At 43.0% G+C, this 23,197-nt stretch overlaps 1 protein-coding gene across 2 annotated transcripts in view; it reads right to left on the reverse strand.

Annotated features, from left to right (window-relative positions):
- The window catches only part of CASR (calcium sensing receptor), a 74,555-nt gene that overhangs the window by 11,144 nt on the left and 40,214 nt on the right, over positions 1 to 23,197 (reverse strand). For both annotated transcript variants that reach the window (XM_075197443.1, XM_075197444.1), the window contains exons 2-4: positions 20,300 to 20,739; positions 17,018 to 17,324; positions 13,722 to 14,549 (exon numbers count right to left, since the gene is read on the reverse strand). In XM_075197443.1, coding sequence (XP_075053544.1) covers positions 13,722 to 14,549; positions 17,018 to 17,324; positions 20,300 to 20,487 — 1,323 coding nt within the window. In that variant the 5' untranslated portion in view covers positions 20,488 to 20,739. The remainder of the gene's footprint in view (positions 1 to 13,721; positions 14,550 to 17,017; positions 17,325 to 20,299; positions 20,740 to 23,197) is intronic.

The following is a 23,197-nucleotide window of genomic DNA, read 5'->3' on the forward strand; positions in this document are numbered from 1 at the left end:
TAGCTACTTCTGATTGGCTGTTTGCATATTCACCTCCCCAGTTGACAGTACTTAATTAATTAGCATTGTAACTATATCATATCAGTTTGACCAAACCAATATAACCCCCTGCCACCTTACCACTGAGTACACTTGGCTTAGAATGAAATATATTTACCATTTTCTGAAATATTTGCCTGTTCCTTACTTTTGCACAAATTAAAATATATTATTATACCTATTTGTCATTTCCATTTGGACTACTGCAAACAAAGATTCCCATTGAAGTGTTAACAGATGTGGGTGGGTTAGTATTCATTCACATCTTATATGGAAAATGCGACGTACGCATTTATATATCACACTGTGAAGACGCTACTCTCTCTTCTGTATGTGACACTTAATTACATTATTATATTGTGTACGAATAGGTTAATGTGACTTCCGCATATACTGCTCACACTGTCGCACCATTACCATTGATATGCACGGCTATCCATATAACAATTAATATAAAAATACAATATAGTTGAAGCATATTCAGATCAGTGCGTTAACAATAAATCCGTAGAGAATGACTCCCAATAGCAGTCTTGGCATAGTCAAAGAATTTGTTATAGTTCCATTTAATGCAGATGAATTAATCAGGGGTTAAACCAGTATTAATGCAGTTCACACGTTACATAATAGTCCTGTAGTCACTATAATATATTGGTGAATAGGTCACAGAATTTGGTGTAAGTCGGGCATTAGTCTTAGCGCTAGCGGTGTATTGTTAAGGATAAGAGGTAACTATAGCACAAATTATTTCCTTCTAAGGGACTAGAGGACTACAAGATAGCTATTAATTACATTTGATTACATGTAAAATTGCTGATGTAATGTTACTATATCAATGAAATCGGAATTAATTTATTATTTTTCTAAGCTGACCTTTTAATATAATACAATAGTGGAAAAAACAGCATCTCCATTACGAATATTAAACACTAATAATAATAATAATAATAATAAGGTAGCCTGCATTAAACACATGGGGGTAAATGTATCAAAGTCCGAGTTTGCCAACGTGTTTAAATCTCTGGCGATTTTGGGCGATGTAAACACTCCCGAGTTTAGCTAACTCTCCTGTGTTTGGCAAACTCTCCTGTGTTGTAACAGTGAGTTGTAAACACATCACTGTTACACTGCCCCTGTCATACAGCTGCCAGAGCTCCGGCAGCTGTCAAAATGTAAAAGAAAATATAAAAGTTTTAAAAACCTAGTAGGAGGTGTTTGCGGCGCCTCAAGTTTTTTTTTATTTTACTACAATCAAGAACACAGAGTCGGGATGTTACAAATATGGGGCCCTTCTGGCCGAAGCCAAGAAGATATTCAACAAGCCATCCCGTTTGGAAGTATAATTTGCTGGGACTGGGGCAAGCACGGATCTTGGAAAGAAGAAAGAAGACATCTTTGGTGAGTATTTGTTTTTTTTTATTTTTATTAAATAGATGTGGTTTAAATGAGGGTGGTTAGTGTATTTATAGTGGGGTTTTTATTTTTAATAAATATGTGTGGTTTGTACTAGGGTGTTGTTGTTTATTTAACTTTTTTCTTTGTGGAACTACAGGTCCCAGCAAGCCAGGGATGTCAGGGCATGTTGGCACTTGTGGTTCTCCAAGTGCCAACATGCCCTGGCTGCCGTGGGTATGCTGGTGCTTGTAGTTAAGAAGCACCAGCATGGCCACACTGTTTTTGGCAACCTGGCTGGCTGGGACTTGTAGATCCACACAAAAAAAAATGGCGTCCGTTTATTTTTTTCATACTTTTTCGCCGTATTACCTTACTACCCACAGCCCAGGGGTAGTAGGAAGAGCCCTAGTGCTATCAGCACTGGGCTGGTTCTCTCTAGGGGGGGGCGCTCGTTTTTATTTCGGCGGACCCCACTCCCTAGGGAATCCAGCCCAGCGCTGAACAGTCTAGGGTTGGTTAGTCATTATGGCAGGGGGACCCCTGCCGCACGTCCCCCTGCTATAGTGCCGCCAACCCTGGCTGGTTTGCCTAGTGCCGGTAAAGTGAAAATTGGGGGGACCCCACACAAAATTTTTCCCCGGGACCAGAACTAGTCAGGCAGCACTAGGGTTAAGCATGAATAGCGGGGGGACCTCACGTTTGTTTGTTTTTTAAACTTTTATCTATTCTTTACCATTTTAACACTGCCAGGGCAGTGTAACAGTGATGTGTTTCTACAACACGCTGCTATCAAGCAGCGTGTTGTATCTGGCGTGTTTTGAAGCAAACTCTCCTGAGTTTGCTAACTCGCAGCTTCATACATTGGAGACTTGTATAGCTGCAGTGGTAAACAGTCGGGAGTTTGATCTCTGGTGATTTTGCAAGTAGCGATTTTGACAGAAGCAGAACTCTGGCGATTTTGCATGAAATCTCAGCTTCATACATCAGCGAGTTTCAACTCTCCTGAAAAAATCGCTGGAGTTGCAAAATTGCACTTTGATACATTTACCCCATGGTCTAATAAATGAGAATTTATACCAATGTAGCTACTTCTGATGCCTTGTTGAGACCAAATGGATACATTGTATTCAGTGTGTATAGAAAATAATTCCTCTTTGTCTTAATTTCCTCTGAAGATCCCCTGACGTGTCCGATGCCTGTAAGGGGCAGAATACTGTACTTTGGGGAAGGGGTTTGGCACACAGCGATTCCTCCCATTATTTCTTAGTTTTTTTTATTGGGTTCTTATATCCTATTTTTAAGTTGTCTTTCTGTTTTCCCTAAATATTTTAAACTGCATTCAAGCTCAAGCAGATAATACAGTTTTACATTTTAAATAAATATATAATTATTCATAAAATCTAAAGTTCTTTCATTTCTTACTTATAAGCTGAGATATATTACATGTATGACCAGTGGTGGAAGAGGGGTGTATACAGGGGATGTCATAGTGTCACTTCTACTGCCTCCATTGTAACAGAGGGGTGTATACAGGGGATGTCATAGTGTTACTTCTACTGCCTCAATTGTAAAACGGTTACATTTTGGTTATTTCGGTTATCTACATTCCCATTACATTGTCCATACCACCTGTGGCAGGATGGACCTCCTATTCCACCCTGTCTGTGTTGGTGGGTACATGCTGGGCTTGTCTTGCCACTGTCTCCTTTCTTTATCCCAATTGCGCCCCTATCACACTGGTCAGAGCTGCAGGTAGCCGGCAGAGCGGTGGTACTGGGCGCTGGGTCCAAACCTCAGAACAGCCAGATAAAGGATTAGATTTGGTCTAATCTATAGGCCAGAGGAATAGACACAAGTAAGAAGACGTCAAAGCAGGATCTTGAAGCAGTGATGTTTTATTAGCTCAAGTGTCCTAATAAGGACAGTTACACTAGTTTGAAGTATTAGTGATCTCCAGAAGGTACAGATGGAATAATACATTGAAGGGTAAAACAGGACTCTTTTTATACAGTGTTGGAGACTAGCTTGGCAGGATATAATCCAGCCTCCTGCCCCTTCAACCAATCCAGACTGATTCATGCAGCTGCAGGTGAATCAGCCCAGAGGGTCAACACCTTTTACACTGAAGATAGTGCCGGGGGGGGGGAGTGTACTTCTCCCCTGTCTATGAGCTGCCAGGGAGAGGGGGGCTCACCCACTCTCCTCCCTGTACCAGTCTGTCTGAGGCAGGAGACAATACCAGGGGAGAGGGGGTTCCTGTCCTGTCGCTACCTGAAGCTCTTTGAGCTCCAGCATGATGCAGAGGCGCTGCACCTCCTGGATTCATTGGAATCCATGAAGCTACTCTACAAGCCCCTCCGGCAGCCACTGAAGCTGACTGCCGGGGGATGAAGGCCCCGATGGACCACCACAGAAGGTAAGTGCATTTTTATTTATTATAGATTTACACATTTATACACTCCCCGGTGCCTAGCGCCGGTGCTTAACCCTCCAGGTGCCTCAACGCACGCTGAAACATACGTCTAGTCAGTTATTCAGAATTTTAGTTTTTCTAATGATTTTATTATTTTCTGGGATGAGGTTACCAATCAGTGGATCAGCCCTTATAATACTACAATCTTGTTTTTCAAAATCCTCCTAAATTGTTTGGATTGACCACTAAATGTCGTTATAAAGCTGAAGTCAGGAGTATTATTTATGTATTTCTTCTTTAGTTTTATTCACTAAAAGTTCTGATTTCTTTTTGTGGCTTTTTGGACAATATGTCCCGGATATGATTTACCTCTAGATGCATCTGATAGGTATTAGTTCGTGGCTCACACATCTCTGTAGTATCGCAATTTCTCCTAATATAATCATTATCATCATCATTTATTTATATAGCGCCAACATATTCCGTAGCGCTTTACAATTGAGGACAAATACAGTAATAAACAAACCGGGTAAAACAGACAAAGAGGTGAGAAGGCTGCTCGCAAGCTTACAATCTATAGGACAATGGGAGTTTGATACACGAGGTTAAGTCTACATTTTTGCATTTCGGCCCAGCCAGACTGCAAAGGTAAAAGTGATTCGTAAGCTAAATGACCCTGTCACACAACAATGGGTCGTTGTCTTGTGTGAAATTGTGTAACGGGTGGTAATAGGGTAATCTAGTGAGGTTAAGAGGGTGGTTGAGGAATATTATAAGCTTGTCTGGAGAGGTGGGTTTTCAGAGAACGCTTAAAAGTTTGGAGCAGCACAGTGGCTTAGTGGTTAGCACTTCTGCCTCACAACACTGGGGTCATGAGTTTGATTCCTGACCATGGCCTTATCTGTTTGGAGTTTGTATGTTCTCCCCGTGTTTGCGTGGGTTTCCTCCGGGTGCTCCGGTTTCCTCCCACACTCCAAAAACATACTAGTAGGTTAATTGGCTGCTATCAAAATTGACCCTAGTCTGTGTGTGTATGTGTGTGTGTATGTTAGGAAATTTAGACTGTAAGCTCCAATGGGGCAGGGACTGATGTGAATGAGTTCTCTGTACAGCGCTGCGGAATCAGTGGCACTATATAAATAAATGGTGATGATGATGATGATTCCCAACCATGGCCTTATCTGTGTGGAGTTTGTATGTTCTCCCCGTGTTTGCATGGGTTTGCTCCGGGTATGGGTACTCATGGGGTACATGTTAAGGATTTATGAAAGGCGTGCCAATCTCAAGCATACGCAGCCACGTCCGATTCAAGATTTGGGCACTCAAAGTTACTTGTTTTTCTGCCACATCTCTTGCTCCAGCTACGGGGCTAGTCTAAGTCCTGATCACTAGTGATGCCAGTCTCGTATACAGCTATATGTTCGCAATCACAAGCAACTGTAAAAATATATTTTATGCTCAGTAGACATTAAGAACATCCTAATAGATGTTTTTTCATGAGTTAATTAATGCTGGAACCAAACTGGAACCAGAATGCTGGATCCGGAATGGAACCGTAATGCAGACTGCACTGTCTGAGCTGGAACAATAGAAACAGGGCCGGTGCTAGCATGTTGGGCGCCTCCCCCTGCAATAAGTAAATCTGCGCCCTCCTCTTATAAATTCATATGGTGCTCCCTCTTTATATCACACGTTGCCCCCATCTCCTCCACAATACACTATCCCCCCTCTCCTCCACCGCACACTGTTTCCACCTCTCCTCCACCGAACACTGCCCCCCTCTCCTCCACAATACACTGTCCCCCCTCTTCTCCACCTCACACTGCCCCCCTCTACTCCACCTCACACTGCCTCCCTCTCCTCCACCGCACACTGTCCTCTGTCCCCCCCTCTCCTCCATTACACGCTGTCCCCCCTCTCCTCCAACACATGCTGTTCCCCCCTCTCCTCCACCGAACACTGCCCCCCTCTCCTCCACTGAACACTGCCCCCCTCTTCTCCACAATACACTGTCCCCCCTCTCCTCCACCTCACACTGCCCCCCTCTCCTCCACCGCACACTGTCCCCTGTCCCCCCCTGTCCTCCATCACATGCTGTCCCCCCTCTCCTCCAACAGATGCTGTCCCCCCTCTCCTCCAACACATACTGTTCCCCCCTCTCCTCCACCGCACACTGTCCCCCCTCTTTTCAACCTTGCTCTCCTCCCCCCTATCCTTTTTCAAGCTTGCTGTCCCCTCCATTATTTACTTACCTTTCTCAAACAAAACAAATAAAACGAGGATTATTTCTTAAATGTAAATGTAACTTTTAATGTCCGAAACATGGAGAAAAGAGTAAGAGGGCGTCATTTTACCCGGGGGCAGATTTAAAGAAGGGTGGTGCCCTATTGTAGACAGAAGGTGTTACCTCTGATGATAACAGTGTATACCTGGAGCACTTATTGCCACAATCAGGGGCATTGTTATAAATGTGCCCCACAGGTGTCAAACAATGGGCCAGCTGCAGAAGAGAAGGTGGCGCTATCCTCCGCATTGTATGGTTGTACATGTGTTTTATACATGAAGTTTACAAGCACATAGCACAGCTCTCACTGCTGAGCAGTTTCTGAGCAGTCTACACGGCTTTCTGAAGGTTCACTGTCAGTGGTTGGAAACACCCCTATAAAATTGAAATTAATTTGCAGAGAGGAAAAGACTGTGGGCCTGATCCATCGAGGAACGTAAATGCGGATACGTGACGTATTTACGTAGCATCACTCTGTGCATGCCCAGAACGGACCATACGCCACAGAACGCAGCAACGTCCAGTTCATCTTCCAGCACAAAGTACCATTAAGGGAGGGATAGCTCTTGTTCCGCTGGAGAGAGTGCAGTCCCCTCTTCTCTTTATTACACTTACTACAGCCTGCGATTTCATGGGTCGGAACGAGAGGGGACTGGGTGTGTGTATGCCCGTAGTCAATGTACAGTAAGCAGGGCTGCCAAGAGGAATTCAGGGCCCCGGTACAACAAATTCATGGGGCCCCCCTCATAGCTGAGCATTGTAAAAAAATTTGCGCCGCCGTAAAATTTTTCGGGGTTGTGGTCGTGCATTTGGGGGCGTGGCAAATTCGCCATTGGGGCGTGGCTAACACATCAAAATCACTCGGCTCTCAATTCGCACGAGCGTGACATATGTCCAAGCACTCCTGGCTTTCAGGACATCTAGCACCAAAGTGTAGTATAGAAAAAATGCAGTGTGTACACAAAGAGTTCAGTCTTGGCCTCCACCTTACATTGGGCACAACACTCACCAAAAATTGACATTGTCCCTACTAGAATCATAACATTTCACATACTGTCCTGCTCTCTCCTACCTGTTCTTCTCACTTTCACCACCTGTTGCTGAATGTTTCTTTAGTTGCGGCCTGTCTGGATCCTGGAATGCTGGGGGCCCTATTTGGAAAAAAATAGCTACATTTAGATAATTCCAAACAACCCTGGCGTTAAATCAATACCATCCACGATTAATAATTAGGCCTTCCTCCAGCTCCAATATTACAATAATGTGCCCCTTCATCTTCGCCATGCCTTATGATCACACTGCGCCCTCCATGCTGCTTTTGCCCCCTTCATCTGGCTCCCCTTCATCACACTATACTATGCTGCTCCCCCCTTTTTCAATCCCACTGTGCCATGCCTCCCCCCCTTTTCAACCCCACTGTGCCATGCTGCCCACCATTTTTTAACCCCACTGTGCCATGCTGACCCCTGTTTTTTAACCCCACTGTGCCATGCTGCCCCGTTTTTTTAACCCCTGTGCCCCCCTCGTTTTTTAACCCCTGCCATGCTGCCCCCCCCATTTTTTAACTTCTCTGTCATGCTGCCCCTCTCCCCGTTTTTAAACCCTCTATGCCCCCCCTCATTTTTTAACCCCTGTCATGCTGCCCCCTCCCTCATTTTTTAACTTCTCTGTCATGCTGCCCCCCCGTTTTTAACCCCTCTATGCCCCCTCGTTTTTTAACCCGTGTCATGCTGCCCCCTCCCTCATTTTTTAACTTCTCTGTCATGCTGCCCCCCCCCCCCCCCCGTTTTTAACTCCTCTGTGCCCCCCCTCGTTTTCCTCCCTGCACTTACCTTTTCTCCTTTCTTGGTCTTCTCTGCTGCTCTGTGCTCCATTGCTCCAGACTGACTGAATGCTGGGCATGACATCACACCCGGCATTCAGACAGTCTGAATAGAGCACAGAGCAGCAGAGAGGAGGGATGCCGGCTCCGCGATCAGGTGAGTATGTTTTGGGTTTTTTTAAACTAGCCTGCTCCCCCCACCAACGACCGAGCCCCCCTCCCCTGCAAAAAAAAAAGAAAAAAAGAAAGAGAGAAAAAAACGTTTTTTTTTTTAAAAAAAGCAGCAGCGCAAGGGCCCGGGCCGGGCCCCCTGACATGCCCGGGTAATTAGTACCCGCTCCCCCCCCTCTCGGTGGCCCTGACAGTAAGGGTGTGCCAATCTCAAGCACACACAGCAGCGTCCGATTCTAGTCCTGGGCATCTCTCAGGTACTATCAGCCATATCTCTTGCTCCAGCGACAGGTCAGGTCTAAGTGCCAATTACTAGTGATGACGGCTGTGTATACAGCTAGAACATGTGTTTGTAATCAGGAGCTAGGTTGCTAATGGTTGCTAGGGGCAACACCTCGGCTTTTCCTTTTAAGAAAGTTTAATAAATCTCCCCCCTTAGTGTGTTTCATCTATTTAGACATTGCACTCTCTCCGTCTGTGCGCTGACCCCCCCCCCCCCGTGCTTTGTTAGTTCTGTGTCTGCTAATTAGAAGGCTTTGTCCTCACAACCGGCATCCGGGCAAAAGCCCAGGAAAGAGTTATGATTAATCACATCCAGTATCTTACACACAGGATGAAATGTATCTGTTTCATGCTTAATTGGTCTATATAAGGTATAATTATATTTAACACTATAAAGGAAACAAAACTACTGTTTAAGGATCTCAGTAGTGGAAGATTTTATGATCTCCTCACATGAACCTAACAAGGCATTACGCTAAAAAGAGTCACTGGCAATTTATAAATGTTTTTTAAAAACTGTTCTAAAACAAAATGTAGTAAAAATGAATATAAACTTATAATAGAAACTCCCATTTCTAGTGTTACTCGCTGACCTTGAGTTCTGTTGTGTTTGTGGTTTTCACAAAACCGCCTGTTCCATTATTTGCATTTGCTACATTGTTGCATTTTTAATGCTAGTAAAAACATATGTAAACAATGTATTCTAGGGTCAGACTCATTTACATGCTAAAAACATTTGTGAAACAGATCTGAAAATGGCAGTAATATTAAGTCGCAATGTGAAATTAAACCTAAGTAGACAGATATTTTAACCCTTATCTTGAGCTGAGCGGAAACTTCTCAAAGTTTCTAGAACATTATACAAGAGTGAAAGGTGGATTTAAACATCTAAAAAAATACAAAACAACATAATTTATAGTGGCCATTCATTATAAATAAATGCATCATTTATAAATTATTGTTCACAATTCATTTACAATAAAATATTAAGGGAACTAGTTAAACGCCGTTAAAATGACAGAAAAAAAATAAGAGTAAGATAATTTTGGTCCCTTTTTTGGTAATGGTTAAATTCCGTGTATCATTTATCCCACAAATGTAGAATCAACTACTGGCTCCAAAGCACTACTGCCCCGTTCACTCCAAAACTCCAATAACCAAACTCATTAGATTAGTACAATAAATGTGGAAAATTGTCAAATAGCGACGGCATGGAAAACCCTGACACCTCCTGTGATGAACGTAGTCTTCACGTATACGTCATTACACTCACCCCACAACTCCAACACACTATTTTATTCCACTTGGTCCCCTTGGCTAACGCACTGTAATGCTGCCTCCCCACTTGGTAGCTAAAGAGAGATAAGAGTTGGTTTAACATCAACTTCAAGAGACGTTGACTTGCCTTCCTTCCCAACCTTTCCCTAACGTTTACCCTAAAGGTTACACACCGCGCCCGGATCCCTTCCTTACACTAATACATTTCTAGTAAACCAATCAGATTTTACCACCCACGGCCAATGTGGCCCTGAAAGACATCAAATTACTCCAAGAAAAAAAATCTCTACACTCCATGGGGTATATTTACCAAACTGTGGGTTTAAAAAAGTGGAGATGTTGCCTATAGCGACCAATCAAATTCTAGTTATCATTTATTTAGTACATTCTATCGAATGACTGCTAGAATCTGATTAGTCGATATAGGCAACACCTCCACTTTTTCAAACCCGCAGTTTAGTAAATATACCCCCATATATCCACCTCTTCGCCCTCCCCCCACATTCTTTTACCTTTCAGTCTGCTATGAAAACTCAATAATCACTTTATAAGTATCATAAATCTTATTCTAGATATAATCTCTTTGCCATCGTCATGCATATTATTATGTTGATAAATATAGCTAGTGTAAATATCCACCAATCAGATTGATGGGAGATGTTTGAACAAATTCAAACTACTTCCTAATGATGAGCACACAAAGCGATCGGGCAAGTGGGCCAAAAATGACCGCATTACCCCTTAACAATGGTAAGAGTGGTCTGAAGATCCCCCCTACAACAGGCCTGTGTGTACAGCCATGAAGAGATCCAGCCCTGGAGGCACCGATAGTGGTCTTGTCATCGGGGTCTCACATCGAGCAGCAGAATCACTGATCGAGCAGACACTCCAACCAACCAGACTGAATAATATAGATCTGGGGGGCTTGAGGCAAATGGGAGATTGGATTGAGGATTTATTCCATATCCCTGAATCACTAAAATAAACTTGATATGTGCTAAGGTCAATGTGTTTCAAAGGTCACAGTTGTCTCTCAGTTATAGGATACTAGCATTGGACAATGTGACCAAGAACAGCAAACCCTACAGCAGGACACCCTGTGGGACATCTCCATCCGACTTCTACTCTATAGGCAAAAATGGAAACATTCTAGTTTATTATTTTGAAAAAACTAAATGACAAGAATGGACTTTTTGTGCCCCCACGAATGGCATCTAGGAGGAACACATCTGAAGGATTTCTTGATACACAATAACATACAGGCAGCACAGTGGCTCAGTGGTTAGCACTTCTGCCTCACAGCACTGGGGTCATGAGTTCGATTCCCGACCGTGGCCTTATCTGTGTGGAGTTTGTATGTTCTCCCCATGTTTGCGTGGGTTTCCTCCGGGTGCTCTGGTTTCCTCCCACACTCCAAAAACATACTTGTAGGTTAATTGGCTGCTATGAAAAATTGATCCTAGTCTATCTGTCTGTGTGTGTGTGTTAGTGAATTTAGATTGTAAGCTCCAATGAGGCAGGGACTGATGTGAATGAGTTCTCTGTACAGCGCTGCGGAATCAGTGGCGCTATATAAATAACTGATGATGATGATGATCCCTAAATGAGATGTGATCCCAAATGGGGGGTATAAATGTGCACATTGTGGATCCTGTAGAGTTAAATGTACACTTATTTTTTTATTTCACAAAATACGCTTTTCCATACTGCACAAGTAGACTTGGACACATCTTACACTTACTGCACTTTACACTTGTGGAGAGAAGGACGATTGCTGCAAGACTTCTATCCCCGTGTGTATATAATGTTATACAAGGTAATTGAATGCTCGCAGAATTCCACATACTCTGCACAGAACCCGTCTGTTTTCCAGCCCACCAATACTGACTTAGATGGGTCCCAGCTTTGCTCATGGTCCTTATTAGAGCAGGGGCAAACGCAGAATTTGTAGAGGTAAGTTTCCACATCAGGCCACCAGTGGGCGTGACCAGCAAGCATGGGGGCGTGGCTATAATATTAGACAGTGCTTGGCTGCTCTCCAACTCTGCTATCCCCATAATATATATGGGCAATGCTGCGTGCACTACTGTTAGGTGCACGCAGCTCTCCCTTTTCAAGCAGAGCCGTGTGAAGCGGGGGCAGGGTCCAGCCACCTCAATTATACAGTGCCCCAGTCTTAGAGGGGGGTTTCAAGACACTAGGAACCCCCCCCCCCTCCTCGGTTTGCCTATGTAGGGGCTGATGATATCTTCTCTGGTCCTAATACTTCCTCTGACATCTGCTCATTAGTCCATCTCTGGCTTCGGGCTGTTTATCATATTTGACAATAGGTACCAAGTTCTGCTACATTCTGGACCTTATTCACCTTGGAGCACAATGTGAACACATTTGGGTATGAGTAGGGCTCTAGCTGAGCGTTACTTGTCGTATGCAGAGAGACAGAACTCAGTGCAGGATACACACATGAATATCCCCCATCAGAACACATGCAACAACATTTTATTATAAAATTAATTTAAAACTATTAACCCTATAATCAATATTACACATATATGTTTAAGTATCTATTAGTTTTATTTTTAACATGAAATACATAAATCTGGATCTGTACTGTACATAAAACGCTATAGTTTCTTACATCTAAACGCGTGTTCTGGCACATACAGCTAAAATATTTGTACCTAAGAGATACCCAGAGTTTGAGTTGAACAAATGATCCTATGCTGGGCATTCAGCACGCTGTTACTGTATATCGCCAACATGCGCTCACCTCTTCCTGCCGTCGGTTTGGAGATAAATTGAATGCATAGTAAATTGCATTTACTGGTGTAAGGTCCGTTTCTCAGAGCACAAAGCAGTTTCACGGCAGATACGGAACGTAACGGGACTTACGTATGATGATGAATCAGACCCTGTCACTGGATCACTTATAAATAACTTACGGTATAAATTTATTTAAAGGAAATAGCGCAGGGCGCTTATTTATATAATTGCAAATGTACTTATTTTTGATATTGTGTATATTTTGGTAAAGGAAATATCTTTATTTCTGAGACCAGGGGAGGAAATTACCTGATGCAATTAGCCTTTGTGGAGGAAGTCTTTTATGTATTTTGGTAGGGAAATTAATTGCTTGGGGTTTTGTAACTTTTCTTTGGTAATGTATATTCTACAACTGTCTGAGGAAGGGACCCATGTTAATCTCATGTTAATTAGACCTTTTGATGTTTGAGTGTCCAGCACCTGAAGGCACAGGAAGGTTTAATTAGACTTGCTCTTAGATTTCCTGTGTCTAAAACAAGATGCAGGAAATCACAACAAGTTTTTGGATATCACAGATAAGTGTAAATATTTGCATTGCATGTAAATCTATGTTTGGGTAAATATATTGCATCCTGATTCTAAAAATAGCTCAGACCTCAGAGGGCTGTGACCAAAACTGTATAAAAAAGCACTCTTTAGTATTGGAAATTGTTCTTCTTGTTTCATCTGACCTGCTCACTGGTACCTTCAACCAGGTGAGCAAATAAACATCACTTGCTTCGAAGACCGGCTTGGAAACTTCTCTATCCTGTGACCTACAGATTAGACCCAACTCTAACCCGTTCCCAGCTGTTCTGAGGTTTGAACCCAGCATTCAGTACCACCGCTCTCCCTGCTACTCTGCAGCTCTGGCCAGTGTGATAGGCAATGGGGGATCCATCCACAGCAACCCTGATCCATAGTAAGAGGTCAGGGTTACCAGCCCAAGTGTACCAGCAAGGGGGTACCCTAGCAGTGTCAGTTACCCAGAAGAAACCCAGTACTGGATGCCGGTAAGGAGTCCAGTGGTGGCAGCATTTGTAAGCCCTTCCTACTGCGGTTAGAGGGCACATTTGGGATACGAAAAGGAAACGGTGGCAGAGTAAGCCCAGCTGGTTCCTGGCAACAACAGACAGGGTGGCACAGGCGGTCCATCTTGTCACAGGCCTTCTATGTTTTTTTAGCTGTAGGTATTCATGTTAATATCAACAAGTTTAAGGAAAGCAAACACCTACCTGCCAGGCTTCCACCTTCTTTATATCTGCACAAGAACCATTGGCAAAGAGCCCTTTCCCAGGCGTACATGTGTATATGTCCTGAAGTGCATGAGCAATGGAATATACAGCCAAATATACATTGTAGGATATCCGCAAGTGAGTAAAATCCAGATATGGGGTCTCCACGCTTGTAATATTCTCCTGGCCGGTGCACGCTGTAATGTTGCTGATGTCCTCGCTCTTCTTAGACCCCCCAGGCATGTAACAGTTGAAAGTCTCCTCCCAGAACTCTTTGAGAAAGCCATTGCTACTAGACATTTTTGGATGCACCTTGTGTAGGAACTCATGAAATCCAGGGATTTGACCGGCCCTCAACGCAAACCCAATTGTGCCCCCAATAACATGGAAGTATTCCGGAATGGCGATTAATGAGGAGCTAGCCCAGGCCTCACTAGCAAGCCAGATGCGCCCAGTGATGTTGCGTCTGACAATCACCTTAATAAGGGGTTCCAGGTCGGGTCCACTTGAGAAGACCACGATCACTTTGGCCGTTGAGTTTTCAATAGCGTCGACCACTTTTTCAATTTCCGATATTGGCGAATACTGTGATATGAGCTCAGTGAAGTCTATGCAGATATCCCGCTCTTCCGCCTCCTCCCGAAACTTTTCAATCCCCGGCCGCCCATAGTCATCATCGGCAGCAATGGTTATCACCCAGTTCCACTGGAAATACTCAATGATGTCCGCCATGGCTGTGGCCTGGTGCTCATCATTAGGCATGGTGCGCAAGAAAGATTTGTATTGGTTTTTGTTGCTTAGGAGGCGACTTGAGGAGGCGTAACTGACCTGTAATAGATAACAGCAACATTATTTTTCACTCTACACAAACTGCTCACACATCACAATGAGTCCATTCTCGTGAACTTCAATTTTAAAGCTATCTTGAAGGTACGTGGACTGTGTATGCAAACTTGCCACAACAATAATCTATAGCAGAACAGTCCATAGATTTAGATGACGAGGGGAACATATATGTGCTTGCAGGCTGATTACAATAAAAAAAATATGTCATTCAAATTACTCTATGGAAACTTTTTAAGGGCCACTATAAAGAGAGTTGGACGTCCTTGGTCCGTAACAAAAGAAAAACATTTCCTGCTTGACTCAAGTTTGGCTACTGTGCATATTTTATTAATCTATTTTCTTTAGTAAAGTGGGATTTTAGACAATAAAGATTCATTTCAAACTGTTTTCTTCAACCTACCAGGTTTACAAAATAGCCACATCATGGGCTGGAAAGACGTTAGCTGTGTAATGATCGGCCATACAGATGGAGCACGTTTTACTCTGACGAATGGTGCAGTGTGCTTACCGGCTTGTCCTGAAATAGCCCCTCAATCGGCCAAGGACTACCTAGACAGTGCTAGCGGGTGACGAGCTTCGATGCACCAGCAGGGGCCTGCTATGGGAAATGATTTAATAATGTTGGTAACTATGTCACTTGGCAGACATGAAGGGGCTCATTTAAAGTTGACTGTATGTTCACAGACATCCCTAGACAGACTTTTGCGTTTGTTGACTAGCACTTCCATATGCCTGCAGAGGTGGAACAAGGGCAGGCAAGCGTTAACTAAGTATAGTGAGGGGGTGTTCACGTAATTGCAATACACTAGACGTAGTCGAACCCCCAAATATGCCATTTAGGAGGTGTACATCTTGGAGGGCTGGAACAACAAACACAAGATCTATCCTGCGTATTGTTGCATCACATGACTGATGATGAATTTCAGCCGCACTGTCTAGCCACTTTTGATTGGCTGATTGTGGATTGACCCCTCCCCCTGGTAGTACTTAAATCATTAGCGATGCAGCCATATAATATCAAGTCGTGGCTGTATATTCGGATTACATAACTGACATTTCCATTTGGACTACTGCAGGAAAAAAGATTGCTATTGGGTTATTTAATGGCAAAATAACAGATGTGGAGATGTTTAATCACATTTTATATTGAAAATGCGACTTTTGTATTTATAAACAACATTAGACACTATTGTGTATGTGACACTTTATTACATTATTATGTAGTGTAAAAAATAGCGTAATACGGCATTTACTGCCAACAATGTCACGCAGCATCTCTATGCCAGTGTTAGGCGCCAGTATACAAACATACTACACCTGATGAATGTCTCTGTTACTGTTTTTGAGCTGGAATCATCTTGAGAAGAATCCGACTTAACATATGCATAGAAATACTTATTCTGTATTTTTTGCGTACATCTTTTTCTCCATACTTTCGGAAGACAAATGTATCCACCTCCATATGAGCCTCCATATGTCTGAGATTCTATTTTATATAGACATAAAAGTACCGTAGACTATGTCAGGCTGGATAAACAAAGTCACAGACTATCACAAGGATGAGGCTACAGGACTAAGAATAAAACAAGAACGCAGCAAGGCCAGATCAAAAGTTACAAACTTGGACAAGGAGACAATCCACAAGATGTTCCAGCAACCTCCAGTGGGCTATCAGTCCATATATACTTCTGCAGGCCGCTGGGAACTCACTACGTCTGCATCCATACAGGTGAACAAAACACAACAAGAGCCGGGAGAGAGATCACACCATAGCACCTGTACCGGTATCTTAGAGGCTAAAGAGCTGTCACTGGACTACATAGGTCCTGGGTTCAACCAAGGTTCTGAATAAATTGTTGTTATAACAAAAAAATAATATGAAGAGATATACAACCAACATAACAACACATTTTTATATTACTGTGCAAATAACTCATAGTGTTTATAACATACTAGAGAGGACTGACCGCTTCCACTGTCGGTGTTTAGACAGTAGCTCACTGTAAGTGGATACTATCCTCTGTATTGTTAGTAAGGTAATCTCCAGACTTTCCTCTTATATCTTTTGAGATAAAGGGGAGGAACATTAAATAAAAAATTAAGAACATCCTTGACTTACTAACCTCCCAGAGCCCAGGATCTGTCCGTACAGCAGGTAAAGTTTGGAGGACAGATCCCTCTCCACGTGGCATGGCCGGCTGACCTGAAAAAATTACAGGCAAGGCCCATATGTTACCTTACCCTAAATATGACGCCAAGCCAGCCACAAGGGGTGACGAGGTACATGGTACCTTCGTGATGAACATCACCACCTTTTACTCCTCCTCTTCTATGGGAAAGCAGCTGTTAAGGAATGTCCAAATGCTGCTTGGAGGAAGGTCATGACTGAAGGCCCTCAAGGACACTTCTAATAACATTATGGTTCTTGTGCCATACTCTGCTTGTCTCACCTGAGGTATATGGAAGAGCCCGAGCAGGTTGGCCACTGCGGTAGATATTCCAGAACCGGTTGCACCCACCACGGCGATGGTAGACGGCATGTGCTCCGAGCAATTGCAGAAGTCATCCAGATTGAGCGAGTCGATCTTGTTCTGAGCCACAAAGCTGAGCGTGGCCTCTAGAGCCTTGGACACTGTGTTACAAGTGTCAAAGATTCTGTATCCCAACGTAATATTGGGCAGCAGGGTGGTGGAGTTGTTGATTTCTTCAATGGCGAAGATCATGGCCTGCAGCCACCGGAATCCACGAAAGTTGTATCTGCAGATAAAATCGTGATCATGAGATAATGATGGAAATGTTGTTACAGAAAATATTTCTTTATTGTGACGTCGACAGAACCATTTACATTCCGGACGCTCTTAATCGGTGGCTCTTTTATCAGTTGTTGGTGTTTCCAAGGACAAAGCTATAAAATATAATTGGCACCTTCTCCGTGGTTGCATAAAACCACCTCCCTATCCCAAGCATCAGATCACAGATTAACTACCAGCTCAGTATTGTTTGAGGCTGAGAAGGAAACGCCTCAATAACAGACATCCTTTACTTATTTCCTGAATAATTGTATTTCTGTCTCAAAACTACAATATAGCTAAATTATAAAAAATACAAATAGCAGAATATGAGCAGGACATCCATGAAGACCAGCGTTAAAGACAAATATGAAGACACACGCATGTTCTAGATCAGTGGCATGTTCTAGATCAGTGTTTCCCAAACCCAGTCCTCAGGGACCCCTAACAGTGCATGTTTTCTCCTTGCAGGAGCACAGGTGTACTCATTACTGACTGATACATTGTAACACATCCACAGGTGGTGCTAATTATTTCACTTGTCACCCAGGAAACCTGCACTGTTAGGGGTCTGTGAGGACTGGGTTTGGGAAACACTATTCTAGATGCAGGAAAGCTATAATATGACACCTCAACTGTTCCTTTTTGGAATGTTTGATACATTTAAACCCATGGCTGAATTTACCATACATGAACACTGCCTATGGGGGCGCTGTTTGAGGGGCAGTACAGCACAAATCATGACTAGAGGGAAGTTATCTGATTCTAGGGAACTTTAAACATAGAAACCTCTTTCAAATGCTTCTATAAGTAAAGCTGAGATAAACACCAAATAACAACCAGCAATAGAAACCTGATATAGTAACAGAGGGCCTGATTCATTAAGGATCACTGTGCGACGTATTTTGCATAAAATCTCACTCCGCATCTCCAGAATGGAACCACACGCCAGAGCGCAAATTGAGCGCAAAGGACACTTATGACTGCCTAAGATTTCTTGGGCGAAACGGGGAGAGGAATGGGCGTATGCACGTAGTAAGGGCGTTCCAAGCTCGAGCGCATGTAGCAGAGTCTGATTCAAGCTTTGGGCATCTCAAAGGTACGTGTTTTTCTGTTATATCACTTGCACAGGTACAAGGCTAGTCTAAGTCCCCATTTCTAGTGATGCATGCTAGAACATGTGTTTGCGATCAGGAGCAACTGTACAAAAGCATTTTATGTATAGTAGTCATTCATAACAACCTAATAAATGTATTTTATGGGGGATAAAAAACAACAACTTTTTATTATTTTTCAATGTTTTGTAAATAATAACTATATAATTAACAGGTGACATTATTTACATTTTTTTATTTTTTTTCTGTTTTTTCCTTTGGGACTTTTCTATTCCACATGTATTGGATGATTCCTGCAGTGTATTCTCTGTTAGAGCAGAGCGGACCTAGACCCGTATTCATCTTGACATCCGCTCCTTGTTGAAGGCGTATTCCGTACGCATGATTTAAGTGCTTTAAAAAACCCCGCACAATACGTTAATGAATCAGACCCAGAATCTCAGATCTATAGACACTCTCAATTTTGCCAAAAAAAAAGTGCCGGCTTCAGATGGCTAAACAAACATAATCAAATTACCATATAAACTGTAATAAATGTTAAATACTTTTGTGTCAAAAAAGACAGAAGTATTATAGGAGTTATACCTTTATTGGCTAACCAAAATAAATGATTATATTTGCTGGCTTTCAGAGTAAACTTGCCTGATGAAGGGACCTCTGTGCTTTGAAAGTTAGCAAATATAATAATTTTTTTTTGGTTAGCCAATAAAGGTGTCACTCCTATAATACTTCTGTCTTTCTTCACACAAAAGTATTCAACATCACATAGATTTTTCTGGCTAACCCGATACTGCAATAATAATAATAATAATAAACATTTTTTGCTACACATTTTAAACTGTAATAGGAAATAAGTATACTTCAGTCCTTCAATTCTTGTATCTTGTCTCCTGATCTTTCCTCACGTCACTAGTTATATACCTGTCTGCGATGTCTTAAGTACAGTATTTTGCCTCTTCAATGTCCATTACTTTGCCTATTGGTTCTCTACGTCTTTGCTATATGCTCTACTTCCTCACTATACAGTGATGAAGAGTTTTATGGAAGCCTGTAAATAAATGGTGATAATAATAATAGTAATACTACTACTACTACTACTACTAATAATAATAATAATAACAATAATTATAATAATAATAATTGCTATTTCACAGTTCTGGATGACACACAAATCACTTTCACGTAAAATGAACTTTCTTAGTAGTAGATGAGGGTGTCAGTCACCGACCTCTCACACGGAACATTCCTACATACTGTATATTTGTGAAATGCGATAGCTGGAAGAAGATGAGGAAACAGTCGTGTAAATATCCTTTGTGCCGTCTGTAAAGCACTTAACATTTTGCATTGTGTTGACGTACTGGCAAGGACCTAACCTTAACTTATAGAGAGCCACTCAGGACGTGAGAGGTGAGATGTCAGCATATGACTTTCCCATCCGGATGGACAAGGTAAACCTCAGGCCAACGGTTCTGCAGACAATGGAGTTTATACCTAAGATGTCTGGTTGACGCTGAGTCTATGCACAGAAACTCTAGTGTTGGAGAGGGCGTTCCTCTGCTATTGAGGACAAATCTGATTGCCAGTAAAACTGTTGATTAAGATTAGCATATAAATACATAGCGTATAGATACATTGCCAAGAAGAGCTCAGTTCAAGAACAGGGCCAACTAAACATCTTCCGTTACTAATGGTTACATCCTCCAGTAGAATAGAAAGCTTGCCTTGCACATACTACCATCCAATGATGGTAGACGCATCGTCCATTGCCTATTTAACAATTACAGGGATCCCAAGACTTCTTCTAGCTAGATCACACGTCCCTTACCTGGTGCACTCGAGAGATCCCGGTCTGGACTCTAAGATCTCAAGTTTAGAATTCACTCCAAAATGAATGGGGAAGAGTCCACCAAGGATGATGTCTCCCTTCTTCTGGGCTCTGGTGTTTGGTCCATAGGTAGAGGCGGCCAGTGCAAAGCTCAGCAGCAGGAGGCAGCAGCGGGTGTAGTGATTCATCCTTCTCCCGTGTGGTGTCTGGGTTCAGAGGAAGGATGGGGAGAGCATGGGTCATGTAGCACAATGTCAGGCCGACACTCTGAAAGCTGATAATATCTGTCCCTACTATGGAGAGCGGAGGGCCGTGGCCTCATTTCTGAAGTAAAATAAATGATAAAGAGGCTGATGGTGTATTGGTAATGTCCCCAGAGTGGCCTTTTCCATTGCAGTCTCTCGGTAACCACGACTCTCTGTCATGTGAAGCCCATTACCCTAAAAAATAAGGACGATGTTAGTAATTATCACACACAATAATATACAAGTGACATTGATATATGTAAAGTTCTATATATAATATTTGTACTGTATAAATAGTGCTTAGGGGCCGTAACTCCTAACTGGTATCAGCAGGGAGGAGCTCCGTATCTTCGGGGGAGGGACCGGCACTGCCTATTTATCCTACTGGGTTTCACGCTTTATTCTCAGAAGAGCTGAGCAGGGACCACTTCTGATCATATGCCAGATTTGCACATGCGCAATAAAGGCCAGAGTGGGGCTTGAACTCCGGACCCGTATCGGCTGCGTTCCCTACAGTGGTGTTAGTTCCACCACTAGATATCAGGGTATCAGTATTTAAACATTTCTTGGGCAGACTAATACCCAAACCTAAGGCCATATTTGTATAATTGGATCACACAAATTGTGATGCCCTTAGCTCTGCCCCAATTTTAACAAATATATTTACATAGATTCACACAACTCATCCCCTCCATTACATAAATTTAGGAGTCCATTTTTTCTCGTGACCACAGTCATTTTTTTTCTTTACTGAAAATAGAAAAAAAAACAGCAAAAATGTTTCACACCGAGCAGGGCAAATGTAATATAATGCTCTGCCCAAGGTACTAATAACTTACCTGCAAGTTCTGAGACTGTTACATAATGAGAGTACATGGTTGACCTGTTTCCTAACGGTCACGGAGAACCTTAGTAACATTAACTTATTATGTTCACCACTGGAAACATTAATAATGTTGTTTTACAGGGTGATAAGCGTTGTCTATATACTACATTATCTCAATCATAAACACAATGTATCTGCTGCAAGCAGGGCCGGATTTACCGCTATGCAACCTAGGCACCTGCCTAGGACCTAGCGGCTCTCGGGGGGCACAGCTGGGGGGGACAGGAGTAATTTTTTAAAAAATGAAAAAAAATAATAATTCGGCCCCTCCCCCGACTCGCGGCACCCCCGCGAGTCGCGAATCGTGTAAGGGGAGGTCGGGTGCCGCGCCGGCAGCGATCACGTGACTCTTTCTTTTTCTTTTTTTACATCTGGACTGACGGAGGAGGAGCAGCGCGCAATAGAAAGGTAAGTAAAACAAGGGACATAAGTGGTGATGGTGAAGGGGCACAGAAGTGGTGATGGTGAAGGGGCACAGAGGTGGTGATGGTGAAGGGGCACAGAAGTGGTGATGGTGATTGGCACAGAAGTGGTGATGGTGAAGGGCACAGAGGTGGTGATGGTGAAGGGCACAGAGGTGGTGATGGTGAAGGGCACAGAGATGGTGATTGGCACAGAAGTGGTGATGGTGATTGGCACAGAAGTGGTGATGGGCACAGAGGTGGTGATGGTGAAGGGGCACAGAATTGGTGATGGTGATTGGCACAGAGGTGGTGATGGTGATTGGCACAGAGGTGGTGATGGTAATGGGCACAGAGGTGGTGATGGTGATTGGCACATTGGTGGTGATGGTGATTGGCACAGAGGTGGGGATGGTGATGGGCACAGAGGTGATGGTGAAAGGGCACATGTGATATTGTGAAGGGGCAAAAGTGACAATGAAGGGGCACAGTGTGATGATAGAGGGACAAAAGTGACAAGAGCACATACTTGGATTTATGCGTATTATTTTTGCAAACAACTTAAGTAAGTATTTCTGCCCTGACTTCAATATTTATTATGTTGTTTTGACCCAACTACTTAAAAAAATGGGACTGCTTGGTAATTATTTAGGGGTGCCTTTTTCTGCAGCAGGGTGGCCTTGCTCTTTTCACATGTTAGGTACGCCCCCAAAGATGCAAGCCACGCCCTCACCTCCTTTGGCGGCGGCACATGCTTTCATATCTACTTAACTATAGGGGTATATGGTAGGCTGCAAAAATATAGTGCTATGGATTGTTTCAGGGAGGGGGCCCAAAAACAGTATCCTGCCTAGGGCCCTATGAGGTCTAAATCCGGCTCTGGCTGCAAGTAGATCTAAATAATCCCCACGTCTTTTCTTAAATGTACAAACACTTTTGAAGTGGTATCATCCACCGCGTCAACATGAAGTACAACGTGTCTGACAAATGTTGGCGTTTTTCACACGATGGTTCAACTTTTTTAAAAAATACTATCTAATGAAAATATAAATATCAGACAGAGTAGATAAAAAGGTTACGGTGATATGAAACAAAAAGGAACAAGACGTAATATTACAGTCAATGCAGCTTGTAACCAAAACCAAAATCTGTGATGCAATTAAGGGAGAGGGTACAGAGGTGGACTTGTGGAGAAACTAAAGGGTTGGGGGAGGGAGTCCTACCACACGGGTGAGGGCTAAGAGTGGAATCACTAGTATGGAGAGATGCAAACAAGACAGTAACAAACTACTGGACTAGAGGTTAGCCAACGATTGACCGTGAAAAGAGGTCCAAGAAGCCCAAATCTTGTGGAAAGAATAGTTTT

This window comes from Mixophyes fleayi, chromosome 2 (assembly GCF_038048845.1).
Source record: "Mixophyes fleayi isolate aMixFle1 chromosome 2, aMixFle1.hap1, whole genome shotgun sequence".
NCBI lineage: Eukaryota > Metazoa > Chordata > Amphibia > Anura > Limnodynastidae > Mixophyes > Mixophyes fleayi.